Source organism: Amblyomma americanum, chromosome 11, assembly GCF_052857255.1.
Source record: "Amblyomma americanum isolate KBUSLIRL-KWMA chromosome 11, ASM5285725v1, whole genome shotgun sequence".
NCBI classification, from domain to species: Eukaryota; Metazoa; Arthropoda; class Arachnida; order Ixodida; family Ixodidae; genus Amblyomma; species Amblyomma americanum.
Genome location: NC_135507.1, coordinates 112,000,113 through 112,024,079, shown reverse-complemented (window position 1 = coordinate 112,024,079; position 23,967 = coordinate 112,000,113). Strand labels below are relative to the sequence as shown.

The 23,967-nt window shown below is 47.8% G+C and overlaps 1 protein-coding gene across 1 annotated transcript in view; it reads left to right on the top strand.

Annotated features, from left to right (window-relative positions):
• LOC144109849 (uncharacterized) overlaps nucleotides 1–3,658 on the top strand; it is a 69,761-nt gene extending 66,103 nt beyond the window's left edge. Inside the window, exons 5-6 of the mRNA XM_077642628.1 lie at nucleotides 2,015–2,161; nucleotides 3,651–3,658. Of these exons, the coding sequence (XP_077498754.1) occupies nucleotides 2,015–2,161; nucleotides 3,651–3,658 (155 nt within the window). The remainder of the gene's footprint in view (nucleotides 1–2,014; nucleotides 2,162–3,650) is intronic.
• The last annotated feature ends 20,309 nt before the right edge of the window (nucleotides 3,659–23,967 follow it).

Sequence of the window (23,967 nt, the reverse complement as noted above, 5' to 3'; positions counted from 1 at the left end):
ATGTTTCCGATAGGATGACGTACATATTATTGATATACGCTTATTCCAGCTAAGATTATTTGGAATGTACCATTCAGGTATTTATTTTCGTTCACTTCCCTCAGCGAGTGATATGGGAGGCTCTTGAAATGATAGGATATTTCTGTTATCGGTCACTTACGTGAAGACTGTTTGTCACTGCTAAGTTTCATCTCGCATCGACTGCACCCGTCATGAATGGTCTGAAGGTGATCGGTTTATGAACGGCAGCAAAATACTCATGGGAGAGAAATCATGATCATCATCATCACCATCATCATCATCATCATTATCATCAGCCTGACTACACGCAGTGCAGGGCAAAGGCTTCTCCCATGTTTCTCCAAGTAACCCTGTCCTTTGCTAGCTGCGGCCACCGTATCCCCGCAAACTACTTCACCTCATCCATCCAACTAACTTTCTGCGCAGAAAATGAACCCAAATTGAGGGGAGCGCTTAAGTCACCCTTGTGCATCAAGGCGAAATTCTCTGTCGTCCTGTTGAGCTCTCTAGCTCGACACCATCGCCTCATGCTTCTTGAATTAGTTTCGGTTTCAAGTCATGACATACTACCCTTTCGTTATATCCGATTTCAAGTTACGACTTACTACACCTTCGTTATATTCGATGTTCGCTACATCCGGTTTCAATTTACATGTGCCTTCTAAAACACCCCGCTTTCGTCGGACTAGCTGGCCGAGTGGTTAAGGCGATGGACTACTCATCCATTGGGCTCTGCTCGCGTGGGTTCAAATCCCATCCTTGTCGAAATTTCTGTCATTTTATTTGATTCACAGGTGGAGCGGACAAATCTTGTACACGTTTCCTGCGGACAGGCCTTGCGCACACCGATGAGGCAAGACTTTAAAAACCTTCCCGCCAGTCGATTCAAACTCGTGACTTCCTTACCGAAAAAGACAGGTTGCCTGCAGGCGGAGCAACGCAGCCCTGGGATCCGCGACACTGACGCGCGAATTCCACTCGCGAAATGGGCCGCTTATGGCGATGTTTCGTTTCTTTGGTGACTTCTAGCTTATAAAAGCTGCGTTTCCGGCTACCGTGGTCTCTTTGTGATTAGAACGCGGTACCCTACATACTGGGCAATTCTCTCTGGCCTCGGTGTTTCTGTAAGCGGATAATATCTTGTTTAATTCCCGGATTGTGATGCCTATCTATTTTACGCCCTACGGGAACAAATGTATTAATTCATTCCGTGTTCATAACCTTGAACATTTTCCAGTGGTAAGAAAGGTCTCCCCGGAATTCAAACTCAGGAAAGCTAAAATGCATATTGTGGTCAACCGAGTCATCATCTGCAGCCGAAATATGAGGAAAAGTTTTCACAGAGGCCGATACCTTGTGGCCATGTAGATTCATCGTCACATGAACTAACCTGTGAACTGGATGAATATTAGCCGTAGAGGCAAGCATTGTAATGAACGGACTTCTTTAAAGTAGCATGGCTGTTTGGTCCATACATCTTTTTGCCGCACAAAAAGACGACACAAGCTTGAATTGCTGGGCGAGTTCATTCATGTTCAAGAGAAAAAAGATAAACTAGCGAAAAAGGATGCATGACCACGAGAACAGGCGACAGTGTGTTTGTGTATTCTCCGGGTCCTGCGTCCTTTTTCGCTGCTTTTTTTTTTCTCTTGAAAGACGGCACAGAACGGATTAGCAGATTTTCACAAGATGCGTGGTTTTGGCGGAACGTATTCGAGATAGCATGTAGTCTGGGTTTTTATTTGAGAACGCCCTTGGAACAAGCGTTTTCGTGTCCTTCTTCACAAAGGCCACCCTGCTCGAATAGCTTTATTAGAGATTTCCAGCCGCTCACGAAACCTTAGAGCTCTGTCTACTGAGAACATTTTTCGTCATTGGTTGTGTTTACCCGCTCGTTCCTATGTCTGAGCTTTTCAAGATGCATCAACTAGCTCGAATTTTGTCAACAATAAACTTACCCCGTTTCTATGGCCTCGTGTGTGGTTCTTCCCAGCGGAGCATCTGCCCACCATATCGGGATTGCGAGTCCAGCAGTACGACGACGGTTCCCCTCCGACGATCACATGGCGAGTCACCTCCGAGAGGGGGCGCTGGCAAGCACGCGGTTTCGAGCTGACCTACCACGCTGCCGTCGCTGCTGGTGAGCGTCATGCTGTGGACGACAGAGCACTGGCGCTGCATCAGCGCAGGACGTTGTTCCCACGTCAGAGGTCAATGACATTGGACAACTTGGAGCCCGGTTGTGTGTACACTGCGCGTCTGTGCATACTGGACGCCCCGGCAGACAACGCATGCCGAAGGATGACATTCAGAGTCGCCGAGCCGGAAAGACTCGAAGGTACGTGCCTTCCCGCAATGGGGAGATCATCTTTTTCTTCGACGTGCTTCTAGGAAAACGAACTTGTTTTACTGAGACAGCAGAGCAGGGGTGACTCTAGTATGTCTTCTCCGCCAGTGAGAATGTTATTCTAGAATCTCACATGATAGCTGTGGGTGCTCCTCCTTCGCGGGGAAGCATATTTCCCTGCCTCACTGTGAAGTGTGGGGCGAGAAATAAAGGAGTATTACAGTGATAGCTGCTAATACCGGTACACACTTATGGGGCAGAAGCGCGGATGCTAACGAAACGGCTTCAGCTTAAGTTCAAGGATACAGCAGGGAGCTATGGAAAGAAAAATTATAGGTGTAACGTTAAAGGGGTGGATACACCAAATTTTTGGTTGGCGTGTTCTTTGTTTCAAACGCTGCGTATTGTCCGAGGACGCGTTGATACACGGTGCGCAATTTATATATGTCCGGTAAATAATTTATTATCTCATTCTTTACACTGAGCAATTTCGGTTTCGGTTTCTGAGCGCCGGAGTGCGCTGCGACGTCACTATCATAGAAGCGCAGCATGAAGAGCAGCAACCCTGGTCACATGGGTCCCAAAAGTTGTGACGAACGGATGGCTGCGTCATCTGCTCTCGCACTCATGCTGCGCATAGCAGCGCCTTTCGAAATCATGTGCCGGAAAACTTGGTAGGTCCTGCGATATACTGAGAAAAGCCAAGCGAGCGAGGGACGACACCGAGTCCTGAAACCAAGCAGCTCGCTTCGGCCGATCTTAATCGGCATACCGCGTGAGCCAACGCGGTTTCTGGGCTGTATTTCGCTTTGCCACGCCGGCGCCAAAGTTCGACGGACGTATGTGTCGGAGGCTCGTAGCTGACCCTGGTCACGCTACAGCGGCTGCTGATTGCGATATCTGCTGCTTGTTTAGCAAACAGTCCGTGTATTCGCTAAATGAATGCTTTAAGACAATTGTACAGATACTCAGCATTTACCGCACCGGTACTTAACTCCCTCACGAATGCGCCCATGGCGACGACTGCATCTCGCCGCTACTTTTGCTTACATATCTGCATCCGTATACAGGCAGCAATTGTGCGTTATTTCGGCATTAATTGCAAGCTACGTTCTGTTTAGGTTAAACGATTTCTTCTCCTTTGCGCTCGTTGTGCGTTTATTTGTTTGCGCAGTGCAATAACTTTGCAAGAATCGCCGAAGAATGCTAGCGCCAGCCTGGGGAACGCTTGACACCGCGTAGGACCGATGTTTATGACATGTTGCTTTTTCCGGTGCGTCAGGTACTTGAATTTAAATTTCTTTGTCTGAAGATATGTTCGGCGCCCATTTGAGATAAATAAAATGGCTTAGTTTTCTGCCCTCAAGCGACGCCGACGACTGTAGCTGTCGCCGCGGGTGTCTGCAGCATTGATCGACAGACTGGGTCACACCGCCTAGCAGCGGCGCTTCCCACTTGATGTATTAGCGTCCTAAGATGTAAGCAATCCTTGATTTCAGGTCACTGTTGTCAAAACTACGCTCGATGACCATTTATATTCGCTAAAACTTGTGCACTCGCTCTCCACAATCGCCGACATCGCACGTACGAACCCGGCGGGCTCTCTAGGCCTATTCCTACAGCCCGTGAGTCGGAGGGTGACCATATCAAATGTAGACTCGTTTCGCTTATTCGTATTACGGAGAAAGTTAAACAAGAACAACCATAGTCATCGTCTCATCGACATGAAGGTTTCGCTCGGCCGCCGATATAATGTGCTGGCTGGTGCGTTAGTAATGGCATAATGCCGGTCAGCACACCGACCGCTGATTAGCCGACGCTGCGTCTCGCCGATGTCGCGCGTCGCCGTTCATAGTTCGTCACGCTACTGTGCTGTGATGTCACTACTATTAACTAATATGGTCCACAGTTCTACGTCACCAACAATAGCGCTAGCGATGGGCCTCCATTGTGAGAAAGAGCATTTAGGGAGTCTTTGGAGCTGAATTAAAATACATTTTAAGTGCTTGTTGCATCCAATACTTCGCCGTGGGGGACCCATTCAGAGGAAGCCGATAACAAGCTTATCATAGCCTAAAAATGTGATGTCTCAACTCCTTTAAGACACCAGAAGCGGGCAGAGTGGGTGAGGGAACAAACGAGGGTTGACGACATCCTAGTCGAAATGAAGGGGAAGAAATGGGCTTTGGCAGGACATGTAATGCGAGGGCAAGATAACCGATGGACATTAAGGGTAGCGAAGTGGATTCCAAAAGAAGGCAAACGTAGCAGGAGACGGCAGAAAGTTAGGTGGACAGACGAGATTAGGAAGTTTGCAGGCATAGGGTGGCCGCAGCTGGCAAAGGACATGGTTAATTGGAGAGACATGGGAGAGGCCTTTGCATGCAGTGGGCGTAGGCAGGCTGATAATGATGATTGCACCCAGATTCCGCAATTCCTGCATGACTGCCAAGGTTTCCAGAGAGTCAAATGCTTTTTTGTAATCAATGAACGGTATATAGAGGGTGTTTCACCTAAGACTGTGCAAAAATTTTAAAGATAGGCATTTTGAATCAGAAGAGCGCTGTTTTCGGCGTAGCATTGTCAGCGGTGCAGCACATTGCAATACACTGATGTGCGCGGCTACTGCAATCTGACAAGGAAGAACTATTTGTCCTAGCATCGCATCCAGTCTACAATGAAAGAGCGGACAAGGCAATAGCACACAACTTAAAACATGTGGTAAGTGTAAAAACTGCCAGACTGAAGAAAGAAGTAATGACGATGTGCGAGGACATGGACTTCACTTTATTCACCTTAAATACCCTCTTCATGGGTATTACATAAGGGGCGTGTTAATATATTCATCAGCAAGTACAAGTCGTTCCCTTGAAATATAAGTGCTTACAGCATCTGAAAATACAGACGGGCGTGTGACGGGAGCGATATCGGTGAGGAGGGCATTCCAGTCTACAATAGTTCGGGCAAAGAAGGAGCCTTAAAAAGTTGCAGTACGGGACACAGGTCGGGCATTCTGAAACGTATGGGCAGTGCGGTGAGAAATGCGGTTCGGATGAGTAATTAGGGTGGTTGATTTAGAGAGTGTAAGGACAGCGCCCGTCCTGTCTGGTCTTTTTGTGCGTTTGTGCAAAAATTAGCGCTGTTTTTTACTTTTGTTACACAATGTTACACCAACTAGCCCAGCAAGAGGTACTGATCTAGAGAGCTATGGAAAAACTTGTGTAGCAAACAGAGGCTGGCGATGCGGGGGCGGGCTGCGAGGCCTGGTCTTCAGAGCTGAAACGCTGGTGGTATATATATGAATATGCAGAGTGAATGAAACGAATGGCGAGGTTTTGAATTGATTCGAAGGCATTTGTCAGGTATACATGGACTTGACGAAGATGGCCTCCGCATAAACAAGTGTGAAGAGACAAGCCTGTCTATCTTCTTTACTGCCAAAACCCATAAAGAAGAGTGCCCGCTCAGACGACCCGTTCCTCATACGCAAGCCGCAAAGCGTAGACAGACAACATTCTTCAAGGAGACTATCTCCCAACGTGAATGGCTTTTCGATAAATGTGAAGGCCTATGCTACTCGTCTCCGCAGAACATGGTGTGCAGAGAAGTCGGAGAATGAGTATACCGACACGGCGTAGTGAAATTTCAAAACTCTAGTGGCCGGTCGAAAGAAAATTTCACGTAATCACTAACTAGCTACTTACCACCACCAGCCATAGAGGGAGTCTGTATATTCGAAGGGAGGGGATATGCGTAAGGTCTTTGCCCGCCCCCATTATAAGTGATTTGTTTCTTGCGCGTATTGACAGATATCTAATGACTGCTACTCAAGAGAAATGCACCGTTAAGGTGTTCTATTTTGTGGACAACAACTCTACAAAGTGGACAAGACAGAACGACAGCAACAGCACGTTGGCCAGATCATTGAGCGAACTCTTGGCTAGCGATTTCCTGACTTTGCACTAACCTCTTTGGACAGTCATGTATGCTGGTAGTACGGAGCACGAAGAAAGAAGGGACTGTTCCCATTCACCTCGGCGCACTCCAAGATCATCAAGCGGGAAATAGTAAAAGCAGCAATGAGAGCCGCATTGACAAGATCGTGCCACTATGACGCTCAGGCTAGTTTCGGCGCCCAGAACTGTTGGCTGAAAGCAGCAGGTTACCCGACGCTGCTGTTTTTCCAGTGTCGCAGAAGGGTCACTTCAAGAACTTGGAGGCAGAAAAGATGTGACGTCTACATCAGAAGAAAGGAAGCCGTAGCTGTCATTCCACAGTACATTCCCCACAACCACAAGTAGATAGACGCTAGAGCGGGCGTGAAATGCTCATGTCAACACCTGACAAGTTAAACAGCCTGTGCGCCAAGGTCGGCAAAGAGCGGACAAGAAAGAATCGATGCCGAAAGAAGCACAGTAACAAGCACGTTAAGTCTGTAAAGAATGTGGTGTATGAAATACCACTGTCATATATAGGGCACACCTAAATGGGGCGCTGTTTGAACGAACACGTCCAAGAGCACAAGAGGGCGCCACCAGCATTTAACTAGCTAAACACTGCCTGGCGCATGAATGCGTTCCCAGCTCAGAAATTACAGAGTCGTCTCGTCATACATGGACCCGGGAAATTGAAGAAGTCATCAACATTCGGGAAAAGAGCGGCGTATGCGTCAGCATACCTTCGATAGCGTTTCGTGGCAGAAAAATGTATTATGTGCGTGCGATGTCATAATCTTCTACCACGTTTACACCTTGTGAGTTTACCTGTACTTGTTTATCTTTCCTCTGAAATCCAGGGTTCGACGGAAACACGTTTGGTCGGGTATGTTCATGGCGGAGAATCTTCAAGCGCCGACCAATAGTTAAAAAAGATGACGTTTCGGCCCCGGCTTACGGGGGCCGTAAGCCGGGGCCGAAACGTCATCTTTTTTAACGATTGGTCGCGCTTGAAGATTTTTCGCCTTATCTTCCCTTTCTTTCCTTGTACGAAGGGGTGTGTATATATTTCAATTCATTTATTTACCTTATAGGCCCCTTTCCGGGTATTACATAATGTGTGGAGTGACCAAAAGTTTTTTTACATTTTGTCATGATGATGTATAAATTTCAATGTTGGCGTTCAAGGATGATGGGCAGGGGATAGCAGCAACGGAGTGGGGGAGGCCGTTCCAGTCATACGTTGGTCATGGAATGAAGTAGGTGGAAAATGTATCTGTACGGGAGCGTAGCCGAGTAACTTGAAGGGGGGGACCGCAGTGCGGTGGTATATATACATGGTCCATGCATGCATGATTCATGGCCGAGTGAGCTGTAATAAAATTTATGAAAAAGAGATAGGGTTGCGATGCGATGACGGCAAGAAAGACTTCGTAAGTTGGTTTGTGATTTCAAATATGACACGCTGACTTCGTGTGAATATTGGGAGTGAATAAAACGGGCGGCTCGATTTTGGACGGCTTCGAGTGCATCCGTCAGATAAGCTGGGTGGAGGCCTCAAATGTGGGATACGTATTCTAGTTTTGGCCTTACGAATGATGTATAAGCGAGTAATTTGACCTCTTTTGTTGCGTGACCTAGATGGCACTTCAGAAATCCCAGGGTTTTGTTTGCAGGTGAAATGACGCTAGTGACATGTTCACGACAAGTTAGGTCATGACTTACAATGATACCTAAGTATTTATATGAATGAATGTGCTCTGTAGGATTTGTTTGTAATTCTGTAAGGGAACGAAAACGGGTTATGTCCGCAATGAAACAAAATAAGCTTGCATTTGTTAGGGTTAAGAGTCATTAGCGAATCATCGCACCACTTGCCAACATGGTTAAGATCACTCAGAAGGGCTTTTGGTGAGAAATATTAGTTATTGAGCGGTAGATAGCGCAGTTGTCGGAAAATAAATGAATATTGCATGAAAGATGTTCTGGCAAGTCACTTATGTATATTAAGAAGAGGAGAGGACCTTGGACCGAGTCGTGAGGTACACTTAAGTTAAGGGGGCAGGATGAGATGACTAAGAGGATTCTGGCGTAGGCTAGTTGATTCATACTTTCTACGACACAGATTGACACAACGCATTAAAACGGGGACGAGAAGAAGAAACACAAAACACGATACACTGACTACCAACTCTTCATTACGTCTTAAAGAAAAACCAGCACAATTTATACCATTCACCTGGACCATCTCATCGCGACCATTCACCGTTATACACTGTCCGCCAGTAGACATTGCGAAGGAACGCCTCACGCTGGCGATCATTACACCCCGAAAAAGCACTGATGAATCGTGCAAGCACTAACATGCAATAACATTACTAATGATAAACGGGCCACAGATAAAAAGGCATGCATGAACCAGCTACAGACCTTAGACAGCGACAGCTCTGAAAAGCGTGCCGCTGCCATTAACATCGGCGGTGCCAGGAACTGTAACGAGTAAAAGAAACGCGACGATGACAGAGGTGAAATGGCGATGAAAAGGGGGGTACGATCAGAGCATGAATGAAAAAGAATGAAAACTTGCTAGGCATTAAGCACCGTCAGTAGGCTAAAAGTGAAAACGAAAAAACGAAGGAACTGATGCCAACAAATAAGACGGCAAAAAGTTAAAATCGTATAAAAAAGAAAGAGAATAAATAAAAAGAACATAAAATGAACCACCACTGGCCAAATATTTAAGACGTTAAAAACACCATTAAAAGCCTTTAAAAGACAAAGGAGAAACTATTCGCTTAAGGCCAACAAACAACACGGCAAAACGACTAAGAGCAAGTACAGACAATGACGTGAGATGCGAGTGAAAACCGTTTTTCCGGGGTGCCTAGATGTGGTTAAAGCGGAAGAATCGCGCCCGTTCTAAGGACCTTTCTTTCTCCAGTAGACAGACAGAATGGCTGCTGATGCACGCGCCCCCAGCCTTTTCAATCAAATTCTCGTTCCATTGCGCTGTGTCAATATGTGTCGTAGAATGAGATGGGTGGCTGTGGAGGGCAGTACGTTGGACAGACGGGACGTTGCATAAATAAAAGGCTGAGCGAACACAGCTATAAAGTGTCAAAAGTAGTTTCAGGTCATCTCGGCATTCATTGCCGGGATTGTGAATGGGCAAAGAAAGAGAAAAAACAGTGCGTACCGCTATATCATGAAACCAAGGTCATTGCCAAAAATCGGGAAAAAACTGCGAGGGAAATTATCGAGGCTTACAACATATTCAAGCAGGGAAATGCATGTATAAGTACCCCTTCGCTAACACTTCTGCAAAAAGAGCTGTCACTCCTGGGGGTTGATAATCTCTGCTGATTTCTAGCGTGCTTATGTTGCTGTTGTCACATTTACGTTTTGTTTTTGGTTTTTGCACTTTGTAAACCTTTCCCTCATTGCCGACATCCATGTATATATACTTGTGTGATCAGCAATAAACCCTCAGTTGTTAGTCAGCGCCGTGTCGTTCGCTTTCTTGTCTTTTGTGCTCGTCTTTGTTCGCGCTGTTTGTTCAAGATGTTAATAGCAACTGACTAGAAGCTACACGTTAGAAATTCTTCAATCCATTTTAATACGTTCGGGTACAAATTCAGCTGGGTAAGTTTTAATAACAGTCGGTGGGACACTTTGTCGAATGCTTTAGAAAAGTGTAAAAAAATGGCGTCAGTCTAGAAATTTAAGTTGAGGTGGGCATGCAGATCGTAAAGAAATACTGCGAACTGTGTGTTACAGGAATAGTTCTCGCGATATCCGTGCTCTGCAGGATGAAAAAATTTGTTAGCATCCAGGAACTGCATGATTTCAGAGTAGATGACATGCTCCATGATTTTACACGGTACACTTGTGAGCGAGATAGGACGATAATTTAATGGTGAATTGTTGTTACCGGATTTGTAGACTGAAACGACGTTTACTTTCTTCCAATTATGAGGTACAGTGACTGATTTATTCCATCAGTGCCTGCTGGAGATGAAATCATTCTAAAACAGTGCGAACAGGACGCGGACGATGAAAGAAATGTCCAACACGAGCTTTGTACGAGGGCACCTTACAAGAGGGCACATCGCATTAAATCCACGGTTGTAAGTAAGCGCTCGTGTTGTAGTTTCCTTTATCGACCGTGTCATGTTCGCGCTGTTTTAGGATGAGTACCTACCATCTCGCCCAAGATTCTACTTTGGGGATGAAAGGTTAATTTTACCTATTCCGCTAGCAGAAACATTGGTTATAGTCAAAGTGTGCGGAATGGTAGTACGCAGAATAAGTAAGGGCGTATCAGGCTCGCTGGTGAAAACGGGGGAAAAATTGGCAGCGGCTTAGCTCGGCTGTGCCAGGATATACGTAGCGAGAGGCACGTTTCTCTCGCTGAGCTTGTTGTGGTCACTGTATGTTTAGCAATGCGAGACATTGGGCTCCATCAAGGCGGCTATGCGCCGCCTATTACGCTCGTCAGTCTGGCATCTTCGTTTGGCAAGCCGTTCCTCTCTCTCTTCGGTCGTCTCCACTGCTCTCGTCGCCTTGTGACGCTCATTCTCTCTGCTGAGTAGCCAACTGCCAGGCGACAACCTCAGGATTGGTAGAGTTAATCTTGTCGTATCTATACCGCCGCTCAGGAGCGGCTGGACTCTACTTCTCCGCATCAATGTCAAACAATGTTATACAGCCGCCCATTACATCTCCGCCTTTTATACGCAATGCTGCGCATGCGACGCGTGGTTCGGGTGATAGAGCTCGCGCGGTTCGGTTCATCGCCGCCTCACCGCACGCCGCACGCGGTTCGGCGTGCGGCGAGGAGGCGACGAAGCGCGCGGCGCACCTGTGGTTTCTCTCTGGCTACCATGGCATCGGTGCATGCGCAAAACTGCTCATCCGCGTGACGACACGTGCGGCTCCGACGGTGGAGCAGGCGCGGGGCCGCGGCGATGGCGAAGCGCACGCCGCACCTGCTGCTCCTCTCCGGCTGCCATGGTAACGGCGCATGCACACAGCTAGCCTCTCCCGACCACCGCGAAATGCTCGACTGGACATTTTTCGAAAGCGCTAAAACATCACGAACAAAGAAGGAACAGACGCAGCAGACAGCACCAAGAAAAGAGGACACAAACACGGGTGCGGCCAACAAGCCCAGCTTATTCCTTTGTTCCTTCTTTGTCCGTGTTCTTTTAGCGCTTTCGAAAAATGACAAACATGCACCAACTTGCCCGATCCGCCACTCTTCTGAGCTCGACTGGTAGCCCAGTGTAGCTCTGGCTGCAAAAGCAATTGAAGAGATATTGACAGAGTGCATTCCGCATGTTCGCCTAGCGCTGACCTGAAGCACGCGCCGCCTCAAAAAGAGGAAGTGGAAGTGCTGTGGTCAAGAAGTTAGTCGAAGCCCGTGCCTGTTTCTTGCGATCGTGACCTAATTCACGCGTGACAATATTAGCGCATTCAGTATCACTGAATGGGTCGCCAGAATCTTTATTGAGGGTGACTGAACGCGCAATATTGGGCTTATAATTTGCCAGAGCTTGTTTGTGCTACTTTTTGGGATTCTAGGCAAGTAGTCGTGATAAAAGTATCGCTGTGCGTTTTTGATTGCTGGTAAATACGAGCTCTCAGCGGCGTAGTATTTGCCCCATGTGCAGGCACTAGGCTTGATTTTAGCTGTGCGGAATAGGCGTTTTTTTTTTGCGAAAAAAAAAAACGGACGACGGAAAAAGAAGTGGCACAAAGGCGCACACACAAAGCGCAGAACTTCCAACTGACTTTATTTTGTGAAAACAGGGCGCTTATAAATGGTATGAACATGGTATGAACGTGTGCAGGGTGAGGACAGTATAAACAGGGCCACGTGTGATTAGGTCCGATGGAAAGCCCGGATGTGCCCAGCTAAGAATTCGATTTTTTCCTTGATAGAGATGTCGAAGGCGAGCTGACACAGTTGTCACCCGTTTAGGAGATGGAGTAAGCCCCGATAATTTTTCTTTAGTTTTTGTTTTTTTCCTTAGCAAGGAATTTAGCTTTTCCAGATAAGGAAAACAATTTCTGCTGTCGCAGTTCTCTCTACGCAGCGATAAATACTTAGTTAATAATGAAATACTCATTTAGTGAACTTTGCCTACTGGTTCTCCTTGAAAGTTTATGGTTTATAGTTTATGGGGGTTTAGCGTCCCAAAGTGACTCAGGCTATGAGGGACGCCGTAGTGAAGGGCTCCGGAAATTTCGACCACATGGGGATCTTTAACGTGCCCTGACATCGCACAGCACACGGGCCTCTAGAATTTCGCCTCCATCGAAATTCGACCGCCGCGGCCGGGATCGAACCCACGTCTTTCTCCTTGAAAGTGATGGGTTCCTTTTTTTGTGCTAGTCAGTAAAGGACAGACTTTTTTCAGTTTGCAGGGTGCCGAAAAAACGACGCTGATCCTATACCTTTCCGCAACCTTCTTGATGTTGTGGGAATGACAATGAAAATATGGCACGACAAATGGGGGCTTGGATTCCGAGCGTTCTTCTTTGCTATCTAAAGTTTCTTGCCTTTGAAGCAGGCTTTCGCAAGTGCTGAGAAGTAGACGATGGGGGTAGGCAGCAAAAAGAAGGCGCTCAACTTGGCGCTGAAAACTGTGTGACATGGTGAGTGCACAGGACTTCTGTAGGGCGGAGAGATAGCTAGTCGTGATGATGCCACGTTTCACTAGCTTGGATTGAGCACTCTTGTAAGTTTTTTGTTCGACTTTGGGCTATACGACCAGCAAACGTGGGCATCGGTGAAGTGCAAATTTGGGTTTAAAAACAGGAAGTCGTTCTTCCTTGTCAGTTCACGAGTGAAAAGAAAACCTTGCCGCTCATAAGAGAAGGTTTTAAGAATGCTAGTGACAGCGCTGTCAAGGTCATAGTTAAAAAAACTTCTCTAAAATCACGAGAAACTCATCGAAATAGCGAAACGCACGTAATACAGAGTGCTTTAAGAGCTTTTATGCAAGCGTCTGGCTAAAAAAGACATAAAAAATGTCGCACAGCACAGGGACAATAGAGGAACCAATGCAAACTCAAGATTTTTGAACAAAAAACGTCTGTCGTAAAAGGTGGCTGTGGAACGCCGGCAAAACTGCAAAAGTTTTGAAAAATGCTCTGTGCTAATGCCATTCGTATTATGAAAAGCTCTTTCGCGTGCTTTCAGTGCTTTCCCTGGCAGCTTTATACAACCCCTCGTGTGGCATCGAATAAAGAAGGTCTTCCACATCAAAAAGAAGGCTGTAAGAGGCAGAAGGCATTCACTGTTACAGAGCCAGCCCCTTGTCCCGCAAACTGGTCGAGGTCTAGATACGAGCTTAGAGCACGCTTCCAGCTCTCTCTCACGCACGACAATCGCACGTCATTCCAGCTTGTGTGTTTTGCCAGTGAAAAAAAAATTTCCAGGGAATCTTTGTCGGCTTTGGAGACTTGTGACAACGTCCAGATTCATCGTCTTCAGTTGCTTGACAGCCTCTTTTCGCTAGATCTTAGCGCGGAAATCAACACGTCTGAAAATCTTGAGACCTGCTTTTCGGGCGTTTTCTTCAAACATGCCTTGCGGCATGACAATGAATTTAGCCCCCTTCTTTTCAGTTTCCATTAAGGACAGTCCGTTCTCCCTAAGTTCCTTTGTTTACCGGGGCTTTTGTAGTAGAGAGGCGACTTGCATTTCGTGGAAGGCAGTCCACACTTTCACTGACGGCGCGTTTCGTCGTCTGTTCGGAGGCGTGCGAGCCGACGCGTCGCGCCAGAGGCTCCGAGCTGCCAGTCGGAGGTTCGAAGCAGAAGTTCGGCTAGCGTTTCCTTTACAGCCCCCGGGAGGCAGACGTTTCCCAGGACTGTGACACTATCACTGAGTTTCTAAATATTACCCAGAGGAAAAGCTGGCACCACCGTCTATGCGAGTTTCTAAAGGGGCCATGAAAGAGCACTTCATCCACCTTGGGAATGCCGGGAAGACAGCAAGGCGCACTTGGCTTGGCTCTAAAACATGACTACGACTGCAAAAATACAAATTTTCGCAAATTATATGTTGCAAAGAAGCGTTGTTTTGCAATTAGTATGTCCTGTTATAAAATACGGTAACTGCATGTCGCAATAAATGGGCAGAAAAGCGGAGAAGCACCTAATTTTCCCATGGCGAGAGAGGGCTTTCTCTTCATGCCGCGAAACTTAGCCAACCGTTGAAAATAATTTTTTTTCGTTTAAAACATATCTATTTTAGAGCAAATATTCTTCGAAAAAAATCGTTAATTTTTAAAATACCATATTCAGAAGCTTCTTTTTTTGCATTGTGAAAAACAAACTTTTAATTGGCGTATAGTCTGCTATTGCGGGACGCGCCCTATGTCAATGCATAGGATATGTTCGTGCCGCCAGAAACTTACCCGAGTCCTTGCTTTTCTATGAGAGACAAGCTTTCGTGCACCTTTAGTGCCTGCTCTCGGCATGTCGTGGCGCTGCGCTTGCAGATTTTGCGCAGAAAAATATCAATTAGGAAGCACGAAACTCTCCTACCACAAGTAAGTGACGGCCGTGTTCATGCTGACAAGTGCTACGAGTGGGTATTTATGTGAATTAATTCAAGAAGTGGAAGTCGTTCCTGCATGCAATGCGCGGCCACCGCCAGTCTTCGAAATGAATCAGACGCAATCCGTGGCGAGTACGGTCATAAGTTGGGCTTGTCGAAGTACTTAACTTTGCACCTTTAAAGTGTCTCGGAGACTGCTACGAGAAATGTGCAGTGTGGTCACAGCAGCGGACTGTTGCGTTCTCAGTTCACAACAGCAACAAAAAAAACTTGTTCCCTTCTTTCACATTTCACTGCACAGGTAGCACAGGTTCCCGCTGAGCAAAACCCAGCTTGCTGCGTAAATGGCTCCCAGTGAAAGGGCAAACGGAATTTAGGCCTCGCAGGCACCGGACAGTGTGCTCAGCCCACTTCGAGTCAAGCGCATTTGGATGCTCCAGATCTCAAATGAACTGCCTGCGTAGCTGCACTCTTCAGCCACAAAGTGCACAAAACATCAGTGAAAACTTCAATAGTGAATGTGAAACCAAACAACCAAACAAAATCCAATCAGCAGCTCAGTTAACAAGCCACTAGATGTCAATCCACTTTTCTGTCTTCCCATCATACCTCGGGCGTCCATGGTGGATGATGTGAAAAGCCGCCAGCTTTCCCTCTAGGGTACACTAAGGAACTCTATGGACGGTATTCTCAGTCGCAGATGGCCGTCGTGGAGCCAGAAGAGTGAGGCGCGTCCTTCGCCAAAGAAACTGTCGTTTGCGCCGACAGAGGAATAAGAGAAAAATCTCTATCAAGCAAAGAGATCACATCCGGGCTTGCCATCGGCCCTAATCACGCGTGGCCCTGTTGATACTGTATTTGCCCCGTGCACAATGTTTTTGCGTGTGTACCTCGATTGCCATGTGGGTAGCCTTTTTAAGCCCCTGTTTTCACAAAATAAACCCAGTTGGAAGTTCTGCGTTTTGTGTGTGAGTTGTTGTGAATCTTCTTTTGCCAGTCACTATGAACTGACATCATGTCTTACTGCGTTTCTTTTTACTTTCGAGATTTTTTCTGTGATTTGGTGAAGCACGGCTGCTTTCGACTGTCATGGAAAGTAGTCTTCCAGATGAATTTGTCTGCCAGGAAGTTAAGGTTTGTTTAAATATCAACCAGTTTTCCGGGATAGGTCGGCTTTTAAATGTTGCTGTAAAAGATGGAAAGAAGGCGTGGAGCTCTCTGTTCATTACTTCATAGTTGCCTTTATCATACAGCCAGACTGCCTTTCCCTGACTGTGGCGCGGAATTGGATTCTAATTAAAGACTGTGTGGATGACTTTATGGTCACTAATTCTATGCAGGTAAGCAATAGAGGAGACATTTTCAGAATGGTTCGTTAATACTAAATCTAGAATATTTGCAGTCTCTTACTACACGCGTAGGCTTTAGTACAATTTGGGCGAGATTAAAATTCCGACAGATATCAAGAAATTCCCTAGTATCAGCTCGGTTGTCTATGGAGTGTATCAGGTTTTACCAGTTAATAGTCGAGAAATTAAAATCCCCGAAAAGGAGAATGTGAGCGTTGGGATACTGCGAGGTTAATTTAGATAAAGTGGCGTTCAGCTAGCGGCAAAGAGGGGGGGGGGGGGTAGTTGTGTAGGGGTTTGTAGCAGACACCCAGCAGTTCTGAATGTGGTGCGGCTCTGCAGATGAGCCAAATTAATTCAAGCGAAAAAAATTGCGTGGATCAGCAAGCACCTCGCTATCACTAACGTCATCTGTTAGTCACGTTTCTGTTATTATCAGAAAGTTGCTATCAGATAACACCAGGTTTGACACGAGCACTCGCTTTGGAATGAACTTGCGTATGTTAGTGAAGATTTCCGAAAACGAACGATTAGAACGAGGGCATGTTTGGGGACGGTGCAGTGGTGACTTACTTCGCCGTGGTGGCTAGATTTCTTCTACTGTTTGGTTGATTTATGGTTTATGGGGGTTTAACGTCCCAAAGCGACTCAGGCTAAGAGGGACGCCGTAGTGAAGGCCTCCGGAGATTTCGACCACCTGAGGTTCTTTTACGTGCACTGACATCGCACAGCACACGGGCCTCTAGAATTTCGCCTCCATCGAAATTCTACCGCCGAGGCCGGGATCGAGCCCGCGTCTTTCGGGCCGGCAGCCGAGCGCCATAACCACTCAGCCACGTATACTGTTTGGTTGATTTATGGTTTATGGGGGTTTAACGTCCCAAAGCGACTCAGGCTAAGAGGGACGCCGTAGTGAAGGCCTCCGGAGATTTCGACCACCTGAGGTTCTTTTACGTGCACTGACATCGCACAGCACACGGGCCTCTAGAATTTCGCCTCCATCGAAATTCTACCGCCGCGGCCGGGATCGAGCCCGCGTCTTTCGGGCCGGCAGCCGAGCGCCATAACCACTCAGCCACCGTCTTCTACTGTTTGCTCAGTCTCATACACTCATAAAAAAAATTGCGTTTCGAGCCTATGTGGAGTGTTTTATAGCGCGAAGAGAATTTAGTTGTCTTTAATATGGGAAACGCGACAGGTTGCTTTCTTAAAATTTGAAATCGACGGGAGAAATCCTCACCACTGCTGAGGATTTCCTTTTAGTTTCGGGCCATTTGAGAGGATCATTTGTTTTGTCTTGAATGATGCAAACTTTACAATTGTGGTCGCTGGCTCTCCGTGTTGTGACGTCCAAGACGGTGTGCACGTTCGATATCTTTACTATTCAAGGCCGAGTCCAGTTGATCGGAGCAGTGGGAAATGATGGTCTCCTGGGATTCCGCAAATGCCTCGGATGGTGTAAGGCCGCAAAAAAATCAAAGTGCATCTCCTTGAGCCGTCATCAAATCAGGCCTCCAGATCGCGCACCGGCTGTGTCGGCTTTTCTGCACTGCACTGCACACGTCTGTTTACAAAGTAGCTGGTAGTGGCTCTCTATAAAAACCGGCAATCCTCTGAATTAGATCAGCAAACGTTTTCTCTGTAGTTATTAGCTTGTTTTTGATTTCTTGGATGGCACTGATAATTGTTGCCTGATCCGAGGACTTCTTCAATTCAGCATGCACTGCCTGTGTAATGGCAGGTCCCGGATTCGTTTGTATGTCCCCGGACAATAGTAGCAATTCAGAAAAGGGTACGGCACACACAGAGACAAGGACGAGAAGGTTAACACAACAAGCGGAGACTCGCGACTGATTTATTAGACCGAAAAAGCACATTTTGTACCCTTGGAAATGCCACGTCTACGACAAAGCGCAGTTAAAAAATCTGCCTTCTCTTTCGTACAAGTTAACCGACGGGTGACTGACACAGTCATCTCAACCATTTCTTATGAAAGGCACCTCGTCAAGCTCACGTGCGACCTGGTCTTTGCTACTTCTCAAAATGTACTCGTCACACGAGCCCAAAAAGACCTGTTGCCGTTTGTGTCGGCACATTCCAAGACTAAAAAACTGGCCGTAGCAACTTACTTGGCTAAGTTTTGTGTGCACCTGGTACCTGCGAGCCTTAATAATCAGCCCAATAGGTTGACAAAAGCTGGTATCTCTATTACGGTCATTGCTGCTGTGGCAGAGAAGCCTCTACGATAGATGAAAGCTAGACCGCGCAAGGATGGCGGCCGGCCTAAGGAAATAAGGCCAGCAGTGCTAGCCTATACTTCACACGGTTTCCCACAATTTGAAAAATGTGACGAAGCGTTTCAACGTGCCGGTGGCGTTTTCTGCCCGTGAAAACTGGCCTCATTGTGCTCATTGCGCCCTATGCCGCCCGACTTCATGAAGCGACGTCAGGTGCCTGTCTAGGGTTCTGTTTGAGGTCCCCTTAAACGGACCACGGACCTGTTCTGGCCCGCGGACTAGCGGTCACGTGGGGTTTCACTTCCGGTCTGCGAGGTCCGCGCATGGTCCGCGGGCCGGATCACGCGAGAAATGCAAGAGCATTTTTTCTGGGGGCGGACCACGGACTTTTTAGCCTACTCGCACACATCGAGTATGGCAACTACCCCACATTGGTGTTTCGCGGCTCGGTGCTCCCGGCAGTCGAGGCGACACCAGCGAAAGTAGTTTTGTTTGCACTGTTAACATGTCAACGTGGTCGGACGACGCTACGTTTTACTTAGTACAGCTTGATGGCTCGTTCATAATTGGGCATTCGGCGGCGAGAGCGAGAGAAATTAGTAGCAACGTCGGCGCTCGCGACGTACACAGATATGGTTAGAAAATAACAATTGACGCTGTCTACGAGCCATAAGCGTATGCACTATCATGTAGTCTAAAAGCAGGTATTTTTCGGGGCGTTACAGCACTTCTCACATTTCCCATATTTATTTCAGCGTATGCAAACATGGACGGAAGGATACGGTCAGCCTTGTGGCGCCATCTAGTTGTTAGGCCGGGTAACTATTTCTGTCATCAAACGTACGCTCCGCTTAAGCCTCGAAGGGGCACAATCGTCACTCTAAATAAAAAAAATAAAGCAATTATTTCACTCATACGTCTTCTTATAGGCGAGGTGAGACCAAGCGAGAAATGGGTGCGCTTTTATTGCCAGTGAACGCAACAAAAAAGGCAGTAACAACGATGAATCCAGTCCGAAACGAGCGGTCCTGCTTGGAAGCGCATCGCCATGTTTGTCGCCGCGGGAATGCAACTTTCTCCTCACCGCGGCAGAAATCTGTCCCGTACCGATCGAGTTTTCCGCTGGGTATTTAGGCGGATCTCTGCCGCGGATTCCGCTTGTTCTCGCCGCCCAGTGTCGAAACTTGAGACAAGCTTTGATACAGGCTGATCAAAGAGGCTTGGCCCGCCTTGTCGTCTGCTCTTTTGGTCCGTCGTGTGGACGCTGTTGCCGGCCAGACCCGGCCGGCCCAGGCGCGGTCGACCCCACGTGACCGGTCCGCGGGCCAGTCCGTGGCCCGCCGTCTGGATACACCTTTACCCGTGGAAGGGTCAGACAGGCCAAGTTTTTGTTCTTTTCTTGAACAGCGCTACATAATTAGACGAATTCTACACAGAAAGACATCACAGGACGGGCGCTGTTTAAATTTTCGCCGATGTTTAAATGATCGCTCAAAGGAGCGTTAGCTTTGCATGAAGTATAAAACAGGGTCGAATTTACCCTGGCGCTGCGGCGCATGCACCGATGCTGCACGCAACAAGCCGTGCGTGCCTTTTCTCAAAAAAAAAAATTGTGAGGAGAAGCAAAGGTCAGGTCGCACGTGAACTTGCCGAACGGTTTTTCATAAGAAAATGTTAGGATGACGGTGTCAGTGACACGTCGGTTAACTTGTACGAAAAAGAAGGCAGGTTTTTGAACAGCGCTTGTTCATAAATATGACATTTTCCAGGGCATAAAATGTGTTTTTTTTTTCTGTCGAATAAATCAGTCGCGAGCCTGCGCTTGTTGTGTTAACCTTCTCGTCCTTGTCTGCGTGTGCGCCGTACCCTTTGCTGAAATGTCGGACAGACTCGCCCAACAACGCTCTCTCTCAAGATGCGATTAGTTTCTAAACATTCAATAGCAACATCGACACACCAGTGTGGGCTCGGAAGCTGCACTAGGCAGTAATTACTGGTTTTATTTGCAAAAAACTACAGGATTGCACTTAGGTCTGCTTAAGAGCGCAAATGAGAAAGCCTTTCTCTGTCGTCATTCAACTTCATTTTTCATTTTCTGTATTTTCGTTGTTTTTTATTACGCGGCAGCGCATACAGCTCTTTCGGCCCAAAGGCCGTCGGCGTCGCAGCAGTAGTAGACGGCAACGCGCGTCAAGAAATATTCCTTTCGGGTGTCCGCCGAGATATGCGAGACAGGCGTCATTTCCCTTCCTTAAATTGTCCAACAGGCAGCGCGTCGCGCCGAACGGGCGATGGCGTTCCGTGGACTCCTTGGCGACGCTAACAAACGCTGTGCGTCCCACTCTTAGACGAAGCTTAAAGGCCAACTGCAACGAAATCTTGCTTTGCCTGGAATGCCTCTTAATACGTTACGTATACGTAGTTAAATTAACCGTGACAAAGTTCTACGCTTCTTAGATAGCCAGTTTTGTTGTTATAAGCGTTTAAAAAGCTCTAGAGCAGACGACGCGTGCACCTGGTGGCATGCCGCGTAGTTAGGTAGATTTACCGGACATGACGCAGGCATTGACAACAGAGAACCTTCCTCAAGCCTGACCCTCGGGGAATGAACGTATTACGGACGGTGTGGATTGAAACACTGGTGGCTGAAATGCGGTTCAGCAGTCCTCCTTTGGTACTGTGCAAAAATGTTACGAAATTTGAGGCGAGATTACCATGCCGAAGCGCCGCGTGGCCGTCGGCGGCATATGGACGCTCACGCCGCATGCGCTTCCGAAATAGGGAATACGGCGCACGTTGGGGGGCATATGGCTGCGCCAATGAGATCCTGGCCTCAATTAGTTAAAATGAATCAAACGTATACATCATCTGTGGCGGTTCGGGTCGGAAAAGAGGGTTTTCGCAAAACATGCGCCAGCAGCGCTTCACCTCCTCGGTGACAGCAGACGCCCTAAAACAAATGCTGACCTCCGCTCGCGTGCGTTTGATCGCAGCGCTGTAAAATCTTACGGTCGGCGTTCGCTTCCCTAACTGCACGTGGGAAGTGCGTACCAGCTCGCTGTGGTTTCTTTACGGGAAGCACTGTGCCTCCGGAACCCAACCACTACGGGGCCGAGCAACGCCCGCATGGACCGAGTGGTCGGTTTTTACGTCATTTCCGGCCCTCTATAATGGCGCCCCTGTTTAGAGTTTCGGTTTGAAAAATGGCGATTTTTGCTTGCGATTCCTGACGCATTCGCTTCTCTTACATGTGTCACATCCTGGGTTTACGTTTATCTGTTGACATAAAACAAGAAAAACCTATTTTTACGGAACGATTATTTTCTTTGCAGTTAGCTTTTAAGCATCGTTCAATTTTTTAAAGCTTCCCTACGGTATACCACGTAAAGATTTCGCGGTGCTTGCGGTTTTGACCTTCAAGTGAGCCAGAGGTTAAATCCTTTAAGGCGCGGTTCGGGTCGCCACCGATACATGTCAGACATTTACTACGCCATTTACTTTCCTCGAAACCTGTTCTAGTGTACACCGATATATGTGACACAGCCACCGCGCCGTTTCCTTTCTTAAAAACATATTTTAAAAAAGGCCGTGGTTTAGCTCTGGTTAAACCTTGTAGGTAGCGAGAGATCAAGGCCATGTCTACGCTTAGGCTACTGATTCTAGTAATGATTTACTTGGCTAATCTCAGTCTATGCTTGTTTCGTTCCAAAGCTTAAGTTTTTTTAAAAGTGAGAGACGCCGACCAGTGAAAACAGGTTCGTTCTTGACGTTTCAGCTTCCACACGGAAGCCTTGTTCACAATGAATTCATCGCCAAACACGGGTCGTTTAAATATGGCTGAATAATCGGCGCAAGGAGCGTGCGTATATCAGGTTTAGATTTCCATCGTTCCGGTTTAACGTGCGTGATGTAGTTTTTATGATTAGGGATTCCAAGTGAAGTCGTGATGCTGCTACTTTTTCGGTTTCGATGATCCTTGCCTTGTCACAGTCAATTTTGTGGCCATTCACGACGGCGTGCTCCGCTAAGGCATTGTTGCGAATGATTTCGTTCTTTACGTCCCGAGCGTGCTGCTGTAATAATCGCTTCCGGTAGTTTCCTGTTTCCCCGACATACACACCGTTGCAGTCCGCGCAGGGGATTTCGTAAACAACTCCGGGGAATCTTTCCTTTGGCAGGGACATCTGCCCATGGTGCGGTGCAACACCCACCCTATACCATATTGCTTGGGAATGGGACAGAAATAGAGCATTCCATGGCTCAGAAAATCCGAGTGCGGAGCAGTGGGAGAGTGTGCTCTCCAGCGGCAACCCAATCCTCCAAAGAGGATTGGTCATCTATGCCCAGCGTGCGGCCAAACTCAGCGGTGCCCTGGAATAGGGGCCCCGACCTCTGCAAGACTGAGGGAGACATCTGCTTGAAGGTGAAGACCTCTGTCTTACCCAAAGACCTTGTTAGAGCATTAAACTGTATCCTATGCTATCCTATCCTTTGGCAGTGTGTTCTTCACCTTTACAAGCTGTTGGCGCATCTTTCTGGCCGAGACATAAGCCACCTGCACGTCATATTCCCGTAGGACACGTGCTAGGCATTCACTAGTTCCCGGGATATACGGCACAGAAGCCCGTTTTTTGAGCGGAGGGCGGGTGTCCGGTTGTCCTTGTTTTGACAGCTGACGTTCCACCGCGTCGATGAAGCATTTTTGTATAACCTTTTCGCACGCTGCAGTAGCGTGCTAACAACAGCCTTCTTATGGCTGGACTTCTGGCCTTCTGGCTCTTATTTTTCTAATGTACGCTTCCGGCCAGACGGGATTCCGTCACACGCTCAACTTCAACGCTGAAGTCTGGCTTCCTTCAGAGACACCAAACTCGGCACTTCGTCTTCTACCGTCGCGGATTCACTGTCGGAGGCTAAGCGAGCTCGTCTATCGAGACGTTTGACACGCTCTTCTTCGGTCTCTTCGGCATGCTGTCTCCTCCTTGTTTCGTTCCGACGCCGAAGTCCAGCTTCTTTCATCCTAGCCGACTCATCGTTCTTCATAACGGCCGAAGAACAAAGCAGCGTTTCTTCGGCGTCGCGTCAGCGTGTCTGCTACTGGCGTTGCAGGAGGCGAAAATTCGGCGCTTGGAGCGAGGCGACGCAGGGAGACGCAGATATCTGGCGAGGCCAGATCTCAGCGTCGGCGCCGGAAATACCTCGCAGGTGGGGATTGGTGGGGCTGAAAGCAGCGGCCCGTTTCTGCGAAGGCAGCAGCACCCCTTCTGTACCCTTGCTATTGTCTTCCTTGCCCCCACATAAGGTTCCCGTCGCCGCTGAAAGGGACGATTAGCTACGGACAGGGGTAATTGAGGGGCTTTACTGACGATGTCTCCCCACCCCCGCCTGGAGGCACCAGTTCGTATGCCCTCATGTGTTTGGTCGCCCTCTCCTGCGGGCTCCGAGCGACGATGCCACAGCGTCCACCGCCGCGCTGCTATCCAGTAGCAGTTTCAAGCGGTTCCCG